At 46.3% G+C, this 24595-nt stretch overlaps 1 protein-coding gene across 1 annotated transcript in view; it reads right to left on the bottom strand.

Moving 5' to 3' along the window:
• CABCOCO1 (ciliary associated calcium binding coiled-coil 1) overlaps nt 1–24374 on the bottom strand; it is a 297442-nt gene extending 273068 nt beyond the window's left edge. Inside the window, exon 1 of the mRNA XM_078642685.1 lies at nt 24076–24374. Coding sequence (XP_078498811.1) covers nt 24076–24177 — 102 coding nt within the window. The 5' untranslated portion in view covers nt 24178–24374. The remainder of the gene's footprint in view (nt 1–24075) is intronic.
• Between the last annotated feature and the right edge of the window lie 221 nt (nt 24375–24595).

Below are 24595 nucleotides of genomic sequence, written 5' to 3'. Positions count from 1 at the left end.
TTACTCAGTACTGAAGAGTGCTCTCATTGATGGGTTTGGCTTAACCACTGAACCGTATAGGATTACGTTCAGAGACACTCAGAAGGCACAGAATCAGGACTGGGTAGACTTTGTGGATAGTGCTATTAAGGCTCTGGAAGGCTGGTTGCTTGGCAGCAAAGTGAATGATTTCAAGGGATTGTACAAATTGATTATGAGGGAGTAGATCATTAATAAGTGCCAAAATCAGCTGTTGCATCAATACCTGGTTGACTCTGATCTGACTTCTCCAAAAGAATTGGGAAAGAAGGCAGATAAGTAGGTCAGAACCATAGTGAAGCAGAAAAAACAGAACTCTGGTGGTGACCAGAAGAAGCAAGATTCTAAAACTCCAGTTAAGGGTGGGGGCAGGGGTAACGATCAAAAGTCTTCATCAGGGCCCCAAAAACCTGCATCTGGGGGTGAGTCACAATCCTAGAGAGAAAAAGGCAAGAAAAAACCTTGGTGTTACTTTTGTAAGTTAAAGACCCATTGGACAAAGGATGCTGATCGTCCAAAAGCCAAGGGAAATCCTCCTACCACCACTGCCCCTAAGGAAACTGCGCCCCCTAGCACTAGTACAGGGGGTGGTACAGGGAACAAGGGATTAGTAGGGTTAACCTTGGGCTCTGAGGTGTTTTCTGGACTAGTCAGAACTCCAGCTCAGGCTGTGCTAGTCTGTGATGGTGACATGGATATTGCCACCTTATTTGTCAGTCCCAGTATTCTGGGCAAATACAGACAACAGTCTTTGATTAATGGTAAGGAGGCAATGGCATACAGGGACACAGGAGCAAGTGGCACAATAGTGTCAAAAGATCTTGTGGACCCTGACCAGATCATACATGGAGAGATGTACCAAGTGACCAATGCTAACAATGTCAGGACAGACCATTCCTTGGCAGTTGTTAATTTCAGCTGGGGAGTGGTAACTGGCCCAAAGAAGGCTGTGATTAGCTCAGACCTCCCTGTGAAAAACTTGTTGGGCGATGATTTGGAGAATTCAGCCTGGGCTGAAGTGGAACTCAGGACACATGCAGCAATGTTGGGCATCCCTGCAGATGAGTTTGCTGTGACCAGGTCACAGGCCAAACTGGTGTCTACTGAACAGGCCCTGGATCCTGAAAAGATAGACCAGGTGCCTTCCAGGAGAGGAGCAGGAGGGGTAAGGTTGTGTCTTTCCCTCCTCGCTCAGAGAGAGGATCAGTCTCTTGAGGGAGATGATCCCAGTCCCTGTGAAGGAACTGTCTCAGATGACCTGGAACCTGAGCAGGTTGAGTTCTTGGGGACAGGGGGCCCTTTATTTTTATTTTTTTGGGGAGACTTGTATAGAGCCTGAATCACCCCAAAAGGGGTATCTCCGCGCTCAGACTGCTTGTGGCCCTACCAAGGAAGATTTAGAACAGTTCCGTTTTCAGAAGTTTTCTGAATGCCAAGAAGGTTGTACACTGGCGTATCTGTATGGTGAGTTGGTTCCAGTATTGGGGGCCAGATGGGAGAAGGCTTTACCCCCTGTGCGCGCCAGTTTGACACAGGGAATAAGGAGGAGTTCTTGGTGGCTCGACCTCAGAGGCCTGGCCAGTGTATATCTGACCAATTTTTGGGCTAGATAGCTGGGGCCCATATTGTGTAGTGATTTGTACACCATACAGCAAATTTGGAACTTAATTCTCTTTTTTTTTGGGAGCCAGTGAAGTTTGCGAAGAAGCGGAGCAGAAGGGGTTCTGGGAGGGGCATTGCTCACCAGACGAGCAGCGGTGTTCTGGACAATTTGCAATTTATTTAAGGATTTTTGGGGGGCAGAAATCAGCAGGGCATTGCAATAGTCTAGGCGGCTGATGATCAGTGCCTGGATTAGGGTTTTTCGGGTAACTAATGGCAGCAAGGGGAAAACCCTTCAGAGGATGCCGAGGGTGTGAAAGCATGTTCTGGCTGTAATGTTAATGTGTTCCTCTAACGTTAGTTCCTGACCAACTCGCACTCCTAATTTTTTCACTACCTGTATAGGGGGAGGGGCTGATCCTAATTCCCCTGGCCACCAATTTGGGGACCATCTCAATTTTGCTTCTCAGAGCAACATGATCTCGGATTTTTCAATGTCCAATTGGAGGAAGTTGTCCCTCTTAAACTGCGCAATGCCTTTCATCCCTTCCGAGGTTTCTTGAATGTGTGGGTCTGATTTATCAAAGGAAAGGAGAAGTTGCGTGTCATCGGAGTAGGAAATGGGAATTAAGCCTAGTTTCCTAAGTAGCCCTGCCAAGGGGGTGACATAGATATTGAATAATGTGGGGCTCAAACAAGAGCCCTGCGGAACCCCCTTGGTAACTGTGGTGGTCTGGGAGCGGTAGGGGCCAAGGTTGATTGTTTGTGTTCTGTTAGTTAAGAAGTCAGTCAGCCAGTTCAAGGCTTTACCCCGGATGCCTATATCTTTAAGATGTTTGAGCAGGACCTGGTGGGAGATGGTATCGAAGGCAGCAGACAGGTCAAGCAGCACCAAAAGCACTGCCCGACCGCTGTCTGCTGACATTCGGTTGTTATCAGTGACTTCCACCAGTGCAAACTTCGTGCTGTGCCTTGGGCGAAAAACAGATTGTGATTGGTCAAGGCGATTAGCGGATTCGGCCAACTCAGATAGGTGTTTGTTTATATGCTTTTCTAGAAGTTTGCTGTATGGAGAAGCAGAGAGATGGGGCGGTAGTTAGTGACATCTTCTGGTGGGGCGTTTGGGTTTTTCCTTATAGGGATAACCTGTGCTGCTTTCCACTCAGTGGGGAGGATACCTTCCTCCATGGAGCTGTTGAGGATTGAGCAGATTGGTGCCGCAAGTCTTTTGGATAGAATGGCAGAGGTCTTGGCCAGTAGGGGATCTAATGGGGACCCAGATTTAACTGTTCTTAGGAAAGTGTCTACTTCTGTAGTAGTGAGAGCTGGGAAAATTTCAAGGGTAAAAGCGTCAGTTATGGTGGAGGGAAGATCTATGTGAGGGTCAGAATGGTGAGCAGAGACGGAGGTCATTTTTTTATATATATTTTCAATTTTCTGAGAGAGGTGATTTGCGCTGTTGTCACAGAGGATTTGAGATGGGGCCTCTTCGGTATTGCATGCTCTTGGGTTGTAAATGATTTAAAAATTTGGAACAGTGTGCTGGAAGAATTTTCTGCTTTATCGATCTGTAGTGCAATGTGTGATTTCCGAGCCAATTTCAAGTTTTTATAGGAAGCCGCTAATGCACTTTTGAATCGATTTTTATCTAGTGGGTTTTGGGAAAGGCGCCAAAGACATTCTAATTTTTTACAATGGCTTTTTGGGGTTCTCAGGGTGGTGGAGTACCATGGGGTGTGTGTGCGTTTGTTGGAGTTCAATTCAATGGGGCTATATGGTCTATGGTGGATAGCAGACTAGTAGTCAGAGAAGATAGTCGTTTCTCTGTACTGTCGAATTCTGAGTTGTGGGAGGGGTGAAAGCTTCCTGAAAGTTTATGGGTGTAATTGTATGCCATTGTCTGTATTTCCTAGTAGATTTGGTTTTAGGGCCAATACCGTCTTGTTGGCCGCTGATAGTGAAGTTGATCATAAAATGATCTGACCATTCCAATGGTCTGGTGGCTTTGTAGATTATATTAGGAGAGTTGGTTAGAATTAGGTCAAACATGTGTCCGGCATGATGAGTAGGGTCATTATTTACTTTACTTAGATCTAGCTTGGTACGGTCAGTCAATAGTGTTGCAGCTTCTTTGTTTTCGGGATGTTCACCATGCACATTAAAGTCTCCCAATAGTAAGAAATTCTTAGTTGAAATCACATGGGGTGAGATCAGTTCCAATAGTTGAGAAGAAAAGTTGGATAGAGGTCCAGGGGGTCGATACACCAGGGCACCCTTCTAGCAGAGTTGGGGATGTATTTTAGCTCTGAAAATTTGTATCTCCATGGTGTCACTGCATAGTTGATCACTGATGGAGATTTTGATAGGATCTCTGTATATAATTGCTAATCCTCCTCCTGCTTTGAGGGGTCTGTTTTGTCTCTGAATGTGGTAGCCCACCGGAAGTGCAATGGCGATATCAGGATTGTAGTGGGGCTTGGTCCATGTTTCGGTCAGAAAGCCAATAGGGGGAAGGGTGGAGACCATTCCAGGGCAGAATAGAGTCAGGAGCCCAAGAACCCTTCAGACAGCAAGCTGCAGCTGAGGCTGCAGGGAGTGTCAGTGGGTCCCAAAGGATCTATTGGGATGAGGGACTCCTTCACTCAGAGGGTAGAGACCCCAAGCCTGGTGACACCAGGAGGTTGGTCATACCTCTGAATTGAGAGGCTTCCTACCCACCTTGGCACATGATATTCCCTTATAAGGACACCTAGGCCAAAGTAAGACTTGGGACAGGCTTGTCCCTCACTTTCACTGGCCTCACATGTCAGAGGACACCAAGGAGTTTTGTCGCTCCTGTACCACCTGTCAAGCCAGTGGTAAGTCAGGTGGTACCACAAAGGCCATCCTAATACCACTACCTGTAGTGGGTTTCCCTTTGGGAGGGTTGGGATTGACATATTTGGTCCCATGAACCCTTTAATTGGATCTGGGCACAGTTATATTCTAGTGGTGGTGGACCATGCCACTAGGTATCCAGAGGCTATACCCCTTAGAACCACCACAGCTTCTGTGGTAGCCATGGTCCTCCTGGGAATTTTTTTCAGAGTGGGTTTCCCTAAGGAGGTCTTAACTTACAGAGGTACAAATATAATGTCTAGTTACATCACTGCAATGTGGAAGGAGTGTGGAGTGAATTATAAATTCACCACACCCTATCGCCCACAATGCAATGAGTTGGTTGAAAGGTTCAACAAAACCCTAAAGGGCTTGATCATGGGCCTCCCAGAAAAGCTTAGGCAAAAACGGGATGTCCTGTTACTCTGTCTTCTCTTTGCCTACAGAGAGGTCTCACAAAAGGGGATTTGCTGAGGCCCTTTTGAACTTTTGTTTGGGCATTCAGTTAGGGGTCCCTTGTGTTTGGTGAAGGAGGGATGGGAGTTACCGCTCAAACCTCCTAAACTAGACATAGCGGACTATGTACTTGGTCTCCGCTCCAGGATGGCGGAGTACATGATGAAGGCCAGCAAAAACCTTGAGGCAAGTCAAGAATTGCAAAAGGCTTGGCATGACCAAAAGGCTATCCTGACTGTATCAGCCAGGACAGAAGGTATGGGTGTTGGAGCCTGTGGCCCCAGCAGCTCTCGAAGACAAGTGGAGTGGACCCCATACGACCTACCTGGTGGACCTTAGAACTGCCATGGTGCTCCATGTTAACAGACTCAACCCCTATGTGAAAAGGGCAGACATGGGCTTGCTCGTGGCTACAGATGAGGGACAGGAGGAAGAGAGTGACCCACTCCCAGATCTCCTCTCACAGAACCCTGATGATGGCTTAGTTGTTGATGTAGCCTTGGCAGGCAGTCTCACTGAGCAACAGCAGATTGATCGCAGGAAGGTCCTCAATCAATACAGACACATGTTCTCTTTGACTTTTAGCCAGACAACTTGGTGTACCCATGAAGTAGACACAGGTGAGAGCTTACCTGTTAAAAATAGTATTTACAAGGGGGGTGTTCTATCCTTACATCTCTGTTTTGGGGGATTGAAATTGGTTTGTTCTAGGGGTGGGTTGATGCTGGGTGGGAGGAATGGCCGTTGCGGGTGGGACTGATTTTCTTGATATGACTATGGTTGACTGTGTCAATGCTTGCTAATGATTTTCTGCTGCTACCTGAAGTGTACTGTTGCCGAGCTGGTTTGTTCAATAAAAAAATATATATTTTTTTAATAGTATTTACAGGCACCGGACCATGTCAGAGAATGCATCAGGACTGAGGTCCAAAAGATGCTGGAATTGGGAGTGATTGAACAATCAGATAACCTTTGGGCTAGTCCAGTGGTCCTGGAACCCAAACCTCATACCCAGGGTGGTAAGAGAAAAATGAGGTTTTGTGTGGACTACAGGGGGCTCAATGCAGTCACTAGGACTGATGCTCACCCTATTCCTAGCGCAGATGAACTCATAGACACTTTGGCCTCAGCCAAGTTCTTGAGCACATTTGACCTCACTGCTGGATATTGGCAAATCAGACTTGCTGACGATGTCAAACTAAAAAAAAGCATGTTCAACCCCAAGTGGGAATTATACATTTATTGTGATGCCCTTTGGCTTGAAGAATGCACCAGCCAAATTCCAAAGGTTGATGAACAAAGTCCTTACAGTTCTGGAGGCCAATAGTGCAGCATATCTTGATGATATAGCTGTCTTTAGCTCTACCTGGGGGGGATCACCTGGTCCACCTGAAGAATGTTTTGGAGGCTCTGCAGAAAGCAGGTCTCACTATTAAGGCCACTAAAAGCCAGATATGGCAGAGTAAGGTTGTATATATTTGCCACCTTGTGAGTGGAGGCCAGGTTCAGCCATTGCAGAGCTAAACCCAGACCATCATGGACTTTGTTGCTACCACTACCTAAACTCAGGTCAGAGCTTTCTTGGGCCTGACTGGGTACTACAGAAGATTTGTCAAGGGACATGGGTCCATAGTGATCCCTTGAATGATCTGACATCACAGAGAATGCCCAAGAACGTTCAGTGGACAGTTAGCTGTCAGAAGGCATTTGATGATGTCAAGCAGGCCATGTGCACTGCTCCCATTCTCCAAAGTCCTCACTATTCCAAACAATTCATTGTCCAAACAGATGCATCAGAGTTGGGGGTAGGGCTGTGTTATCAAAACTTAATGCAGAGGGTAGGGATCAACCAGTAGCTTTTATTAGCAGATGGTAGACCCACAGAGAGAAACGTTGGTCAGCTATTGAGAGGGAAGCCTTTGCTGTGGTTTGGGTTCTGAAGAGGCTAAGGCCATACTTGTTTGGCACTCACTTCATTGTTCAGACAGACCATAAGCCCCTCTTATGGCTAAAGCAGATGAAGGGTGAAAATCCCAAACTTTTGAGGAGGTCCATTTCCCTACAGAGGATAGACTATACAATGGAACATAGACCTGAGAATACCCATGCCAATGCAGATGGACTCTTCAGATAATGAAGACTCGACTGGGCAAGGTTAGTCTCCTTACGTTTGGGAAGGGGGTTGTATAGGAAAGTAGGATCTGCTTCTTATGGTTACCCCCGCTTTTTGCTTGATATGTCACTGCTTTTGACTAGTCTGACTGGGATCCTGCTAATCAGGACCCCAGTCTATCTGCTTTCTCCCTAAAATGTAATGACATATACTTAGGAACACTCCAGATTGGATACTGGGGTACCCTTATAAGTCCCTAGTATATGGTACCCATGTACCCAGGGCATAGGTACCCCAGAGGCCTCTCATGGGCTGAAGCATGTATTATGCCACCCATGAGAGGCCATGCAAAATGGAACTACAGGCCTCCCATTGCATCCTGTGTAAGCTGGTGCATGCATCACTTATGATAGATATATGTTTACTATATCTATAGGTCACTACATTTAAAACATATAAGTCACCCCTATAGGAGGCCTTAACTATCCTGAAGGCAGGGTGCTGGGTTTTATGTGAGAGGGTGCCCCTGCCTGAACAGAGCCCCTCTGCAGCCTTTGGAGACCATTCTCCCAGGTTGGCTGTGACTCAGCTAGAGATATAGGTAGAGGTGCATTATAACCTCACTGTAAATGCTATCTCGAAAACAGCTGAAACAAAACATGTTGTGTTTAGTATCAAACACCTTGGAATCATACTCCACACAAGTTCCAGGTGTTAGAGGTATGATTCCACCCCTCAGAAGCATGCTTCGTGGGTCCCTGGTCTTCCCGGTACCAGCCTTCTCGACCCAGACAGCACACTATGGATGCTGCCACCCAGAGACATATTTCTACCCTCCTGCTGCTGAGCCAAGCTCAAGCAGAGGAAGGCAGCACAATAGGCATCCTGTCACAGTGAGGTGTAACCACCTCCCAGACAGGATTTAGTTACTAGAACAAGGGTGGATGCACTTCCAAAGTGCCTGAAAGTCTGCATAAGGGGCACATTTGGTGTCCCTGTGCATAGTCCAGTTCAAACCAGTTCTAGGATCCGTTGGCTCCTGCTCTGGCGTGAAACTGGACAAAGGACATGGGTGTAACCACCCCCCTGTCCTGACCCTTCCCTACGAGGGTCCCCTGAATCTGTCCAACCCTCTCCCGTGGGTACATAAGGGCTTAACTGGCTGTAGGTCCTTAGATTTGACGTGGACAAGATTCTGAACAAGAAACCAGTGACCTTCAACCATCTGGACACTCTGGACTTCGACTGGGCCCAACTTCGTCTCCCTCTCTGTCCAAAGCATCGTCTGTGTCCGTGCACCATACAGACTCCATGCAGGACCTGTGGAGCATCAAGGACATCTGAAGAATCTCCCTTGGGGTGAAAGAGTCACTCCACTGCATGCATAGGCACAGTAACAGAACTGACCGGTCTGTTGATCCTGAGCTCCTGTAGACTCTGAAGGCTCCAGCAACACAGGAGATGGATTCCGATGTTCCCTGAGGTCGAGCTGCCTTCTCATGGAGTTTGAGGCTAGTATCCCTCGTGGGGACCACATTACCCGAACCCCTGTGCACTGTGTACTTTTGCAAGTGCATATGCTTGTTGGTGATTCCCAAGATTGTGCCTTGTACTCCATGTAGTCCTGACCCTGAGCAGTATTTCCACCAAAGAACTCTGGTCTCCTAGCACAGAGTGCTCCGTGGGCTGGTACTTTGTGATCTTGCTTGAGGTCCCCTTGCAACTCCTGGGCATTCGGCCTGTGGGTCCTCCTGAGGGTCATCTTGAATTATCTTGGGCTTTCCTGGTTGCTACAGACTTGCCCTGGCTCCCCATTGCTTGGTGAGTCCCCTGAACCTTGCTGGTCCATACCCTAACCTGCTTGGCCTTCCTGTGTGGGTTGCTGTTGCCAAGGCTTGTTGGTGCTCCCACCCGACACCACCACCTCAGCACTCGACATCCTTCGTGGGACAGCTCACATCCGGTTCCTGGTTGTCTTCAACGTCTCCTGGTCCTCGTGGCTGCAGAGTCAAGCGACTCTTCTTCGCACCTGAAGCACCCAAAATAGTTGGGCATTCGTCTACTGAGCCCCTGGTCAACCAGAAGTGACCCAGACTCAGACCCCTCTGCTTTCAGGTTTCTTCCATCACAAATCCACCCTTGGATTTCAATGGACACTTTCTTCCTTCCCGGCATCAGCTCTTCTTTGAGGTCCTCCATTGAAAACGACAGCGGTTTCCATTACCACTTCAGACCTATGCACCCGGCTCCTCTGGGATAGGTTACTCGGGTACTTTGCTATCCACGGGTGGGGTGGCTCTCCAACCTCCTAAGTTCCAAAGGGTTTCCTCGAAATCCACAGAGAAGGGTCCTTAAACTTTAATACTCCAACCGTGAATTCCCCATAGAATTGTACGGAGCCCGCGGTCGTGTAACCACACTGCACCCATTCATCTGTAGGGTCCCTGTTCACTCACCTTGTGTTGATCCCTGGGGTCCCAGTGATTCTACGTGCTTTAGACAGTGTCTCGACCCAAGTCATGGTTCTTATTCCACTACTTTAATATATGGTTTGGTCTCCCCCTGGAGCCCGCCGGTATTGTGCTACTTACAACTGTTTTTATGTTAAAGTATTGTGTGCTTTGTGCTGCATTCTCGTGTAGTGGATACTAGAGAGTGTTATATAAATAAATACATATTTTTATAACTACTGTGTGGTTATCCTTTCATTTAATTAATACCAAAGGAGATATTCTGGTACAACAAGCTGCTTTACATTCCTTTAAGATTAAGCCTGAAGGCTGCTCTCCACAGCTACCATTTGGATAGCTTTCTTTAGGTTATCTTTGATCTCCTACATCATAAGGGTCGTTTGGACTGGTGCAAGGAGCCAACTTTAAGTAGAGGACAGCATATACCAGGCCAGCTTCCCACAATGCACCTCATCAATATGACCCATATTGACCAAACCACAAATAACACCCTCTGAACCATACACTTTGAAGGATGCCCAGACCTGGAACATGATGTCAGATCGCTTCTGAGCGTTTGATGAGCTTGCAGAGGGCATAAACTGGGCCACTGGAATTATGTGTTTTTGCAGCTGCAGCGTTTGCTCCATAATTGTGGATTTGATGAATTTGCAACATAATCCATCATCTGCTGCATAGTCTGTAGATTTGAACAAAAAACATGTTCCTAAGTCAAACGGATCAAAAGTTAGTAAAAATGTGCAGTGGAAGCCCTTTGCAAAGGTTGACAGGTCTACTTTCTATTGCTTATTGATATATTGGAGTTTTAAACTGGTACTAATGATTTGAACCCTTTGCAAAGACAGTGTTAACTTGTGCATAAGTGACAAAAATAAGGAATTAATACAATTACAACATGTGCAGCATTGCACCGCATAATTTATCTTTTCATGCTGCATAACTTCGTCAACCCTGCTGCGTAATTTGGTCCTCATCTGAACCAGTAGTCGAAGGTGGTGGGATTGGCAGGGCACAATGTGCCCCTACTTCTTTCATTCAATAGATTCCGTTCTCCTACTTTTTTTTATTTTAAACATGCATCCCAGGATGGCAGAAATAGCCAAGGACTACAAATAAGACTCAGCGTTCCTGGATGTTCGGGGACGGGCGGGTGGACAGAGAAGGGAGAGGACTCTGTCTTTTCTTTATTTTATTTATTTATTTTGAAAGTTTTATATAACGCGAACAAGATCTTTGCAGATATCAGAGCGCTTTACATAGAAAGGGGGAACATGAGGGAGCATAGTCAAACAGATACGTCAGTAGTGCTAATAGTACAAATACGTGGGAACATAGAAAATCACATAAGTCGATAATACAAGTAAAACAAATGAGCAAAGGGGTCGACCAAGTAGTAAAGATCGGTGCAGAGTCTTAAAAGTGTCCAAAATAATAGTTCAAGTGTATTTAGCCATGAGGATAGCTTTTACTTCTTTCTTAAACAGTGTCGCGGAGGAGATGAGCCTCGTTTCAGGAGGGAGTGAGTTCCAGATCCTGGGTGCCATTGCTGAGAAGGAGCGTTTATAAGTTTTTTTCCTTCCGGAATCTTCGAGGCTTCAGCAGAAGATTGTTTGTGCTTCTGGTGTTTCCAGAGCCGCCAGAAATTGTCAGCTTCTGAGTGAGATAGCCGGGTGAGCTCAGGTGGACAGCCTTGTGCGTCATGCAGGCGATTTTCAGATGTATTCTGGCTTCAAAGGTAGCCAGTTCAGGTATTTCAAGTCAGGGGAGATATGTGAGTGTTTTTTTGACCCAGTGATGAGTCTCGCTGCAGCGTTTAGAGAAGCTCTTAGGGGTGCGGTAGTAGTTAGGGGGAGTCCGCAGAGGGCGATGCTGCCATATTCTATTCGAGGGATGACTAGTGCTTGTACTGCAGTTTGGAAGTCTTTGGCAGGGAGGAAGGGTTTAAGTTTCCTCAGGGTATTGATTTGGTAGTTCGCTCCCTTAGTTGCCTTGCTGATATGTTGCTGCATGTTGAGATTGGTGTCAAGTGTTATGCCTAAAGATTTTGCTGAGTCCACGATGGTGGGTTGGACATTGAGTGCAGTTAGGTGTTTAAGCCAAATTTGAGTGGTAGAGATCTTCGCGGGAGGAGAGATAAGAAGGAATTCTGTTTTCAGAGCATTGAGTTTGAGATGATTATCGGCAAGCCAGGATTGGGTGCTTCTGATCGTTGAGTTCAGGAGCAAAATGTCATTGGGGGATTGTAATTTGAGATATAGTTGGGTATCATCGGCGTACATGTGAAAGTGTACATTGGATGCTTGTAACAAGGTGGTGAGAGGTTCCATAACTAGGTTGAACAAAGTTGGGGATAGGGAGGAACCTTGGGGGACGCCTAACGAAACAGGTATTGGCGAGGACATCAGGTTGTTGCTCTTGAATTTCTGCGACCTGTTGTGTAGAAAGGAAGTGAACCACTTGTGTTTAATAGTTCGAGTAAATTCTCATGTTTGACGGTGTCGAATGCTGAAGAGAGATCAAGAAGGATGAGGAGGCAATTATGTGGGTCATAGCAGTTTCTGTGCTGTGTTCTGCTCGGAAGCCTGATTGATGAGGGTTGAGGAGATCAAACTGATCAATGTGTTTAGTTAGTTGTAGTTGTGCGCATTTTTCCAGCAATTTGGCGAGAGTGGGGATATTGGTAATGGGACGGTAGTTGTTTAAATCAGAGGGGTCGGCTGTAGGTTTCTTTAGTAAAGGTGTGACTTGTCCCACTTTGAGGGAGTCAGGGATGGTTCCTTGTTGAACTGAGCTGTTGATAATTTTAGTCCAGAGTGTGAGGAGCAAAGGGGTAATGTCTTTTACAGCGTTAGCAGGAAGGGGGTCCGTGAGGTGATTGGATGGTTTCAAGGTGCTGAGCAGTTTGCCAATTTCTTCTTCAGAGTAGGTGACAAAGGATGACCATGTAGCATTGTTTTTTGGTTCAGTGGGTGCTATGCAGTGAGGTTTGGAGTAGAGGCTTGCGTCAATGAGGAGATCGCTCTTTATGTTGTCAGTTTTTTGGATAAAGAAGGCGGAGAAGTCTTCACAGGAGGGAGCCTCGCGCATAGTGCTGAGTGGCTGGGGTTGTTCCTTGGATTGTGTTCTGATTAGCTCAAACAGTTTTCTCTGACGTTTTTTTGCTTGGTCGAGCTGGAGGCTGAAGAACTTTGTTTTTGAGCGTTTAATTTTCCTGAAATAGGCGTTTCTCTTTTTCTTCAGTGTTTTTAGGTGCAGTGCAGATGGAGCTGATCTCCAGGTGCGCTCTGCCATTCGCATGGCTCGTCTATCCTCATTGAGACTCCCGTCATACCATGGATTGGAGATTTTAGTGGAGACTCTTTTTAGTTGCATAGGTGCAGCCTCATTAATTATTGAGGTCATCGCGTTGAGATAGTGGTCAGTCAAGGATTGAACGTCCGTAGTGCCGGTAGGGGGAAGTAGGAGATTGCAGCTGTTAGGGGGTAAAGAGTTTGGGTTGAGTTTTTTCAGGCCTCTTTTCCAGATTTTGGGCTTGGAGGATTGAGCCGTGTTAAATTTGACTTTTTCATTGATGAAGAATGTGACAATATGATGATCTGACCAGTCACAGGGTTGGATAGATTCGAGTTGGATAGAGTCTTCTTTGGAGATGATAAGGTCGAGGATAGAGCCTTTCTCGTGGGTCGGGCTGTTGCATATTTGGGTGAGGTCAAGGGCATTGAGGACATTTTTAAGACTATTTACCACCGCGTCATTGTGATCGTTCCAGTGGAGGTTGAAGTCCCCGAGGTATATTTGGGTGAGCTGCCTTCCGGAATTGGTTGAGATCATATCCATGATTTGTTGGGAGAAGGTGGGGTTGTCCCCGGGTGGGTGGTAAATGCCGTGAAGAGAGCATATCGGTTTGCCCTCACTGATAATATCGAGGCAGATGTATTCACAGGAAGTTGGGGAGGGTAGGGAGGGGGAGGTGACTTTCAGAACAGAGAGGTTGTTCCTGTAAATGCATGCGATTCCACCACCTATTTTGCCGGACCTGTCAAGTCTAATGATGTGGTAGTTTGGAGGAACCAGAATGTCCATTATAGGTGTAGAAGATTCGGTTAGCCAGGTTTCAGTCATGATGATTAGGTCAAGGTCCAGTGTTAAGATGAGATCAGCGATGGCGGAGGAGTGTCTAGAGTCCGATCTGCAGTTGAGGAGAGTGCATTTGAGACGGGGTGTCGCGAGGAAGGTAGCGGGTTCTAGAGAGAGGGGGACTTTTCTAAGGTTATTAGGGATGGAGATTCTGTTGTTTAGTGTGGGGGTCTAAGGAGATTTGAGTGTATCGTGGGAATGGCGAGGTGTGTGGTGGATGTGTGGTATAGGGGAGCTGGGTCGTAGGAGCGGAGGAGGGTGAGAGTGTCGAGGTCCGAAAGAGTGTTGCGTGGGCGACAGGGGCGGTTGTTGCGGTTGCGGACAGGGATTGAAGTCCAGTGAGGGGAGTGTTGAGTGAGAGAGTCATCCAGAAGGGTGGGGGACAAGTTGGGGCGGTTTTTGCGATTGCGAACAGGGATTGAAGTCCGGTTTGTGGAGAGTTGAATGTGGGAATCATCAGAATGGGTGTGGGACCTGTTGGGAGGGGAGGTGGTGGTGTGCGAGGGGTGTTTGTTGTAATTGCGAACAGGGATTGAAGTCCAGTGTGGGAAGTGTTGGGTGAGAGAGTCATCCGGAAGGGTGGGGGACATGTTGGGGCGGTTGTTGCGCTTGCGAATAGGGATTGAAGTCCGGTGAGTGGAGTGTTGAATGTGGGACTCATCCGGAAGGGTGGAGGACCTGTTGGGAGGGGAGGTGGTGGTGGGTGAGGGGTGCGTGAAGAGTAGTTCTTTGATGATGTGAATGTCTTCTTTGACCTGGAGGAGGGTGGCCATAATCATGTCCAGCGTGGGATAGGTGTTGGTGGTGGGGAGTGGGTGAGTCAGGGGTGAGCCCGGGAATTGGCGTGCAGGTGGGGGGGTGGGCTGGTGTTCGTGCAGGGCTCCGTGGAGGGGGCCCCGAGGAGAGAGGGTTTGGGAGGGGGGAAAGTGTTTGAAGTATGGGGGAGGTTGGTGGTATAAGTGAGGACCTTGGTGGTAGGCGGAGAGAGCAGGGTGGAGGATGAGTGTATGTTAGTGGTGGTGGGGGTGCAGGTAGGGTAATGGGGGCTGAGAATGGGGGGGGAAATGGGGTTGGAGATGGTCCTGTTGTGGGGAGGAGGTGTTAAATTTAGAAAGGTGGCGTGTTCTGCGTGATTAGTTAGAGGGTGGTAGTGGGGACTGAGAATGGGGGAATAAAGGGTGGGATTTGTTGTTGTGCGCGTCGGACTGTTGCTGAACTAGGTTAGACGGGTTGTGGGTGGGAGCTGTGATGTCAGGGGTGAAAGGAGTGGACGTGGTATGAGTGGAGGTCCGTGGGTAGGTAGGGGGGTGGGGGTGCGGATGGTGTAAATGGGGGAGAGATCTGTGTCTGTGATTGCGGAGTGTGTGGTAGCTTCAGCTGGTGGGTGATTGACTAGGGTGCTGGGGGTAAAGGTGAGGTGTGTGTCGTTCTGGTGCTGAACTAGCATGGAAGGGTTGTGAGTGGGAGCTGTGAGGTCAGGGGTGGTAGGACTGGAGGTGATAAGAGTGGAGGTCCGAGGATTGGAGAGGTGCTCTTTGAAGGTGGGGAACAGGTTGTCTAGTAGTTCCAGGTTCCTGTCTCTGGATTGCATTAGGACAATCCCGTTGTTGTAGATAGTAATGGTGGCTCTGCCTGGGAATAGTTGGGATGGTGTGATGGATAATGTTAGGCCATGCGCTGATTTCCTGGAGGTGGAGACGGTGAGTAAGGTGAGGAACGCTTTTCTCCATTGAGCTCTGCGTATGGTGTGGAAGATGATATCGGTGTTCCAGGATCCATTGACCGGTGAGAAGTAGGAGTCGGCAAAGGGGGTTTCAGGGTGGGACCTCAGGCAGTTGTGTTTGAAGCGTTTAGCGGCTTTTTTGGTGAGTACGGGTGGGTAGTTGATTTTATATGTGTGCTTGCCGACGGGATCCATGGTGGTATAGGTAGGTGCGGGAGGGTGAACAATAATGATATATAGGAATAAAATACAAATGTAAACAAGTTACAGGATCAATAGTGACACTAGTGAGCACAGCATATGAGGTAGCAATCGGTGCATTACAGGAGCATAAAAAAGTGAAATGCGTGCAGGTTATAAAAAAAACAAGTAGAAGGAAAATACTGCAATAAAAGGCAGACACTCTATCACAAGAAGGTGTAGGTACAAGGCTATGAAAAATGCGCGGTAGTTGAGATTAGTCTAAAATGGCCAGCTCTTAGGGTATGAACAAATAGTGAGAATGACTAGTCCATGATGGCCGTCAATGAGAAAGACCAGTCTAAAATGGCCGCCAAATAGGGGAGATAGAGACAGTAGTCCTCTGTTTGTTGTTGTTGCTTTGAGAGCAGGGAAGGGCAGTTTCACATTCTATTTGAGTAAGCCCAGATACTAGCTTGCTGGGAGGGAGTCTTATCTCTATTTTGGTGGTCCTATGTGGAGGAGTTAAGTCGAGGAGCCTTGTGGGCCTCTGGAGGTACAGGAGGAGATTTATAGTTTCAGTTAATGACCTCTGCCATTTTGAACAAAGGAGGTCTAAAAATGTGAGTAAGCGAGTGATGTGAATTAAATACCTTTTAGATATTTTCTGCTCAGTCGGTCCCTTAATGTTGACAGTGAAGTTTTGCAGGCATCCCGTTTTGCAAACATCGAGGGTCTAAGCAAAATGTGAAATCTGAAAGATGCGGTGAGCATCAACTTCTGTCAGGTTGCATGTTAGTCCCCATGCACGTCCGGGGAGCCTCGATCCCCGCCAGCGTCTGTAGGTCCGCAGGTCTGCTCCCAGGGTCCCGGCAGCAGCAGGGGGGGGGACCGCAGGGAGTCACATCCGCCGAGGGAACCTCGCTGTTGCCCGCTGAGCTGCAGCCCCTCCCGCCTCGATAGGCGATGTCGTGTGTCTCCCGCTTGCCTCGCCGTTTGCCTCGAGGCTCCACTCCAGCAGTTCCCTGGGCAGCGGCGCAACACTCCCGCTCGCAACCAGCTCCCGCAGTCCGATGCAGATGGGGGCAAGCTCCAGTCGACCCCCCAGAGCCTGATGACACCTCTCCGATGGGCGCAGCAGGAGTCCGGGCCAGAATCCGACCCCCCCAGCCGGCGCCGGTGGCGGTGCTCACGGGCGTACCGGACGCCTCCGATGCCAGGGCAGCTCCCTCGCAGTCCCTCATGGCGGGCACCCGTCGTCCATAGGTGCCGCCAGTTCCCTTCGGGCTCCAGGCAAACAGGGAATCCGCCCGGGCTCCGCCGATGTCCAGGGGCAGCCCGGAGTCCGGACAAGGAGGGGGGTGTGTCTCTGTCCTCTCCTGCGACGGTCCCAGCCTGTGACCAGGGACCCCCTGAAGGCTCCAGTCAGCGCCACAGCAGGCTCCAGGCAGCAAAACGTCTGTCCCAGGCTCCTCCGATGGCCAGGGGCAGCCCGGTGTCCGGCAAAGGCGGGGGCGATTCGGTCCTCTCCCGCGCCGATCACAGCCTCCGTGGAGATGGTGGACCCTCAGATGCTCCGGCCACCGCCTGCCAGGTAAGGGTGATGAAAATAATATTCCAGTTACTTTTCCTTCTTGACAAAGAAGACAAGGACAGTGTCCACTTCTGCTCTGCCGCTGGCAGCCGCCCCCCCTTTCTTCCTCTTATTCTCTCTTTTCTTTCTAGCTCCTCCTCAGTTCCTGAAAACCGTGACTTCAAGAAACGGTTCTCACACTCTTTTGCCTCCTTTCGTTTAGTTCTTCCCCTTTGAAATGTAACCAAAAAAGAAAAATACTTTTGCTGGAAATGTCGTCTTTTTCTAACATTTTTCTATCCAAAGTGCAGCCTCAGGAACAAATGGTTAAAAATATGAAAAATAAATAAATAACTAAATAAAGCAAGACAGAGTGAGGGCAAAGTGGCCAGATTGGTTTTATTGACACCAAAACACATTAGCATTACTATACAGAGTTTGTCAGTGAAGCACTACTTTTGTTTTATCTTTTTTTTTAACAGCATTGCTTTCCCTCAATGAGGAAGTGCACCAATCCTGGAGGTTCAGCAATGCCTGATTGATGGGTGGATTGGAAAACAAAATGGGTACCACAGCTCTGTGTTCACAGATGTGGTCTTTTTAAACCATACTACTTATGTTTTGTAAGGATATAAGCACTGGACATTGAAAGGGGTCCATTCGGGCCCTGTTGCCATGTCCTTAACTTTTCAGGCACAATCGCTCAATAATTGCTGAATAGTGAGTGTTAAAATGTTGAGGTTAACATATTGTTCCTGCTTACGTTTCACATGCATTACTTAATCTTGCATTCCCTATGAGTGTTTCCTTTTTTTTTTGGATGTCGTTACTTTTTTAAGGCAGCATATTGCTCTTATCTAGTGTGTAATTTGAATTGAGTCACATCCCGGTGTTTATAGCGGGGCACACTTGGGTTGTAGCTGAAGGTAGTGCGAGTTTCTCTCAGTGGGGCAGTATGGTGTTCAGTGAGGGAGAAGATGTGGCACTATGGTCAGAGCTGCCGAATTTGGAACTGGGGAACCAGGTTCAGCCTTCATGACCAGTCCCCAGACCACTCTCCTAAGGGAGCACATTCCTATGCTAGACCTTAGGAGGCCCTGCAAGACCTTTAAAGTCCTGGTGTCTTAGCACCAGCTGGTGGACCATAGTGGGGGAAAGTGTGGGTTAACCTTGAAGGCCTGCCCACCACAATCCATACTGAAGTTCAACTCCAGTCTTGCACGCAGGCTTATGAAGCAGCACACCCTAGACAGTGACTTTGTCACTGAGGTCACAGCACCCTTGAGAAGTGCCAGATGTAGGACAGTGCGACCGGTGTGACCGCACCAGGCACTGACTTTGGGTGGCGAGTATATTAGGGTTTTAAAAGTGCATGCTGCCTCCTTCCTGTCCTCCAGCAATTTTCGGCAACAATAAAAATGTTATGATAACTCTGTTGATTAATGTTCTTCCTAGAGAGAGATCCAAGTTTTGTGTACTGGAAGTTTTGAATCATGGAATGTGAAGGATCCAAGGTCCTAGGGAAAGGATGACTTGAGGCTGGATACAAAGTTGAATATAAGATTTATTCTTAAAGGAAAGATCCCATCTAGGCAGAGTACGTCATTACATCAGCAGCCTCTTCTTATTTAAAAGATCACATTCTAAACCCAAGTAGCTAGGCAGTAAGAGTAGACCTTGTGGCATACATACATTCTCAAGTAACAATGGCATCAGAATAACAATAAGCAGATGCCACACCCCTTCCCTTCTTCAAAAATAAAATACAGATAAAATGCATATAAATGCAGGTGAAATAGATATATGTACAACATGAGATCTGTTGTACAAAATCTCTCAAATATGAAGGTTTAACTCTCATCCTAGGAGACAACCTAGGATTACTTACAGAAACATTTGCATCTCCATTGCTTATATGAAAACTAGTAGTTGCTGAACTTGGAGAACATCTGTAATAAACAACTCTCCGAGGTTTTTGATAGCATTCTTAAACAATTTAATTACTCTAATGGGTTTTGATAATTTTGAACTCAAGCCAGGGTGTTTAATGACTACTAAATCTCCAACCGCAGCATTAGTACTTTTAACAGCTTTCCTGAATCAAAGAGAGACTTCCTGGCTACTGCCTTTTCAACTTCTCTCTTACACCATAAATCTGTGCCCTCATCATTACCAGAAATACCCTCCAACTCTCGCACCCAGGATGGTCCAACTAACGTACATGGAGTTCTGCCCCTGAACAAAACAAGAGGAGATTTGCGAGTGGTACTATGCGGAGTCAATCTGTACATATGGACTTTTTTAAGGACCTCCTTTTTCTAATCAAGCCCACAACCTTTGGCCAACAAAATCACCTCCTCTAAAACCTGGTTAAATCACTCAACCATACCATTGGTTTCTGGGTGATATAGAGAGCATTTTGTGTTTAATACCACACTTCTTTAAAAATGCTTCCATCTCTTGTGAAACCAACTGAACACCATTATCAGTCAAAATAGTATTGGGATAACCTTCCCTAGCGATGAGGTTCTCTAAAAAAATCAATTACATTCTTTGTCTCTATTCCACTGGTAAAGTGCACTTCAGGCCATCTCGAGAACATGTCTATGGCAACAATAACAAACAATTGTTGCCCTTTATGATGAACAGGACTCAATATAGCCAACGCTATTTCTTTCCATGGACCACTCGGGAGTTATCCTACTATCATGGGTTGTACTCTCGCCATCTTGGACTTTTCACAAATGGCACACTCCCCACAATCTCTCACAAGTCTCTCTACTTGCAAATCCATGCCGGGCCAGCAATAAGAAGCATGCAGTCTCCCTTTTTTCTTGGACATTCCTAAATGTGAGAGATGGGACAATTCAACAAGCTAGTGCCTCGAAACAAAAGTTCACTAGACATACTCAATTCATCTTTCACACCCAAAATATTAATCAGAGATACAATGTCTGTTAACACCGAATCAGAGGGCAATTCACTACGCCACTCATCCTCAGAAACAATCTCATCTACCAAGCATACATGAGTGTCATCATCATATTCATCAACACCTGCCTCACTCTCACTCTCAATATTCACCAACCTGGACAAGGTGTCAGCCACCTCATTTTCCACACCCGGTATGTATCTTATTTCAAAATCAAATTCTTGTAATTCGACAACCCGCTTGGTAATCCTGCTAGAGACAGAATCTATCCCTTTCTTCGAACAAATTTCACAAAGAGGTTTGTGGTCTGTTTGGATAATGAATTTGTTACCCCACAAAACTTTCTTGTATTTTTTCATGGCCCAGAATACGTCCAAAGCCTCACGCTCAATTACTGAGTAACAAGACTCAGGATCTTTTAAGGCACGAGACGCAAACATAATAGTTAACATGCCTTCATCACTCTGCTGTTGAAGGACATCCCCTAACCCTTTGAGGCTAGCATCTGTAGGAATAATTGATACTTTTAGAGGATCAAAACTCTTGATACACGGAGCACAATTAGGTTTTTCTTACAAAATCTTAATTTCCTGATCACAAGCATCATTCCATACAAATTCAACACCCTTCTTGAGAAGAGCTCTCATGTTTGCACTCAGTTCCGCAGCATTCTCAATGAATTTGTTGTAATATTCTATCATCCCAAAGAATTTCATTAACTCTTCTCTTGAAACAGGAGCACACATACGAGTGATAGTGTCTACTTACTCAGATTTAAGCCAGGAGAAATGGTACGACCTAAGTAATTGATAGTAGAGATGGCAAACTGGCACTTCTCAGTTTGATTGTCAAATTCGTCATATCTATCTTTCTAAGCACCACGTCCAGATGATGCCCATGTTCTTCCTCATACTTACCAAACCCCAATATATCATCTTGATATACACATACCCCTTTGCAACATTGAGGACTTTCCCCATTACCCGTTGGAAAACAGATGCCGCTGACACTAGTCCGAATGGCATCCTTACAAATCTGAAGGTACCAAAAAGTGTCACAAAGGCTGTGAGATCTCTAGGTGACTCTTTTAATTGGATCTGGTCATAAGCCGACGTGAGATCGATAGTGCTGAATACTTTATCATTATCCAGCAAAACCAAAAACTCCGAAATATTAGGGCGTGGATAATGATCCAATATCACATTTTTGTTCAGTTGCCTTAAGTCAATACATAGACGAAGACTTCCATTAGACTTGCGAGCAACGACAACTTGAGCCAGCCACTCTCTACACTCTACACCATGGCATCAGAATAACAATAAGCATATGCCACAGAAAGGTTGTGCAGAGGGGTACTGTGCCTGCTGCAAAGAACATGTACCATTAACATCACACGGTGCACATAATGTAAATAGGTCAGTGCGTTACTGCTTTTGTCAGAGCGATCTTTGGTTACTTGCAGTTCATAAGTTAAATTCCTAACATACAACAGTGAGCTATTAACTGTAATCTAAGAGCTGCATGCAAACTGCAAGGCATAAATTAGAGCGTTATAGTTTTTTTCCCCCTGTCTTTGATTATCCTAATCTTGCAAAAAGTATTCATACGGATAGAAACCAATGCTGATTATTAAAGAGAACCCCCGACATGGTATTGCATTTTAAATTCTGAGTTTGTGTTTCTCCAGACTAATCACTATTAAACTATACTGCCCACTAGTATGGATGTCATGTGACTTCAACACCTTGTTGTGCTTTCTCTTACGTAACATTTCCTATACAGTAATTTACGTATAATTGATTGTCTCTGTGTAGTGTGTGATGTAAGTACTCTGACACCCTACACTGGTATGTGTGGCACTGTAAATCAAATTAAATGCATCTGAGAGAGTGTGATTATGGAGACTTGAGGGGCACTGTTAAAGGGTGGTAGTGAGGGAATCTGTGGCAGAGGTGGTCATTAGGGGGCATCAAATACCATTGTTGCACAGGGCGCCACCAACGCTAAAGCCAGCCCTGCCCTTGAGGCCAGTCCACCTCACCCATTGATATCCACATTGGTCTTGTTTCAGCAGTAGTAGCTGTAACTTACTAGGGATCGGCAATGCAGGATTGCTTTGGGGCAGTGGAATTATGCAGCAAAGGAGGACAAAATGATGCTGCAGTGTTGACTTAATTATGTAGCAAAAAAAGGCTTCAGCGTAATGGAGTATATTTTCTGGAAAGATTTTGCCTTATTAGTACCAGTGTAATATACAAATGCAGCAGTGAGAAAGGTGATCAGTTTATCTTTGCAAAGGGCCATCCACTTCGCACCATCACAAGCCACATTTTTGTACCTTTTGATCCGTTTGAGCTACAAACAATTCATTAGTTAAAATTGTCAGATTATGCAGCAGATGTTGTATTTTGTGGCAAATATGGCAGAGCCATAATTTTATAGAAAACATTTGCAAACTAGGATCTTTTGCCATTCATGTTTTAACTGCTTTTGTGGAAAAAATGCTAAGAAGTGCTGATGACAGAAACTCCATGGCTCAGAGACAAATGGCTTGTGCTTCTAATTTTAAGCGTATTTAGGAAATTCGGTGATTGGAACCATATCCCACTTTGTGAATGTATTTTAATGTCAATAACTCAGATTAAACCTTAAATAATTGTGTGTATCCATTGATTAAATTAAATAACATAATAAACCTGTAACTGGTCATGAAAAACAAATACTAAAATGTGGGATGTTTGCGCATTCTGGCCACTCCTCTGACTCCGCTCACTGATCTAATTCTCGGGTTGTTCCCGCCCTCTGATTCTCCGCCCATAGTTCCCCTACTTTTTTCCCCCTCACTTCGACCACTGATCTGTACCATAATTCCAGTGTCCCTGGGACTAAAGTGCTTTATAAATAATGCAACCAGACTACCGAGGAAAGCTCTTTAGAGCTTGCAAAGGCTATGGAAAGGTCTACATATATCCCAATACAGTGCAATGCAATTTAAATTTCGTAAACTGAGATGGCTGTGTGCCATTTTTCTTAATCGCTGGCTTAAGAAATAACAGTCCTCATCACGCATGGTGTGCATCCCACTTGCCCCATAAAAAAATGTTAGTAAACATCGAGCATCCCGTCTGGCTCTGTTAATGGGACAGGTATTCAAGAAAATAAATCAGTAGTGTTCCTGTAAGGACAGGGCTTTAAGAGGGCCGGGTCTCACCGGGTCTGAGCATCGGCAGTTTTTTAAAGGGGGCCTCGAAACGGGTCTCTATCAGGCTCTGTTTTGTGCCTGCTGTCAATGCAGTCTGTTTTTTCCCCGGACTGCAGTGACAGCACACATCATGTGCACGTGCTCACACTGCTCTCTTCTCACTAGTGGAGAAGTGATGGCATGACGTCATGCCAGGTGAGCGTTGTAGGGGAAGGGAAATCCTTTAAAGAGAATCATTTTCTCTCTGGATTTCCCTTCTCTTTTTTAAACTCGGGAGCAGCAACATTGTCCTAGGGTCAGGAAGCTTTTTCAATTTTATATACAACAAGCCATAGTTGATGCTTATTTACCTAATGCTACTAAAATCCAATGACAGAGCCAATAGCCATGGACTTGTTGTAGGTATGATGTTACTTGTTGAATATTTATCTAGATGCAATGACAGAAACAGCAAAATACAAGTCGGGCGGCACACTATGCTAAGCACAGACTTTTTAGTTTAAGTGTTTTAAGCCACGCCCTTAATTATATTGGCCACGCCCCTTTGAGAGACCCTCCAGTTTTGTCATCCCACTTAAAGCCCTGTGTAAGGGTACGAGATGTGGACCGAAGTGACACTCTGCGCTTGTGACTTTACGGCAAGCTGAGGCAGGTAAACTCGTACAGAAAGCAAAGAGGGTGCAATATCACTAACGGCTGTTAAAAATGAGCTGTTACTCGAACACAAACGAGACGGCGAATTTGCAACAAAGCACAACTTCTAGTAGAGTACCATATTTACCGGCCCGTACCTGAATACTGCTCCTGCTCTTGGTCGCCATGCTTGCAGTTGTTAGCTTGGAGTTGCCTTGGAAACCAAGAGGCGGGTGAGTGACAGCCGGCGAGCCTGCCATTGGGCAATAGAAGTCACATGATGACAAACTGTGGCCAGTTACTTTTCGTTTTTCGCTTTTAATGGAAATGCGGCTCTGGGTCTGGGAACGAACAGCAAGTTTCTGAATGCGAAGGAGGATGCCCAGCAGCTGACAAAGGAAACTAACTTGAGGGCAGATTTTACAACTGTTCCGTTGTGTGTGGGCGAACCGTTCTTTCGAAATCGGATACGTTTGTAATCGCTAGCTGTGAATAAACGGGCAGAGAGAGAACGCACCGCCAATTAGAAATAATATTTGCCAGGACGCTTTGGTGTGAAAGCTGTTATCACCGTATGTTACTCAGCAAACACAATATTTGCCAGTTAAAAAGTAAACCACTTACTTGTGCCAACATGATGATTGTGGTAACAGTATTTCAGTTTAGTGGCGATGTAAA

The sequence above is a fragment of the Lissotriton helveticus genome, chromosome 5_1 (genome assembly GCF_964261635.1).
Source record: "Lissotriton helveticus chromosome 5_1, aLisHel1.1, whole genome shotgun sequence".
NCBI classification, from domain to species: Eukaryota; Metazoa; Chordata; class Amphibia; order Caudata; family Salamandridae; genus Lissotriton; species Lissotriton helveticus.
This window is presented reverse-complemented; position numbering and strand designations above follow the sequence as displayed.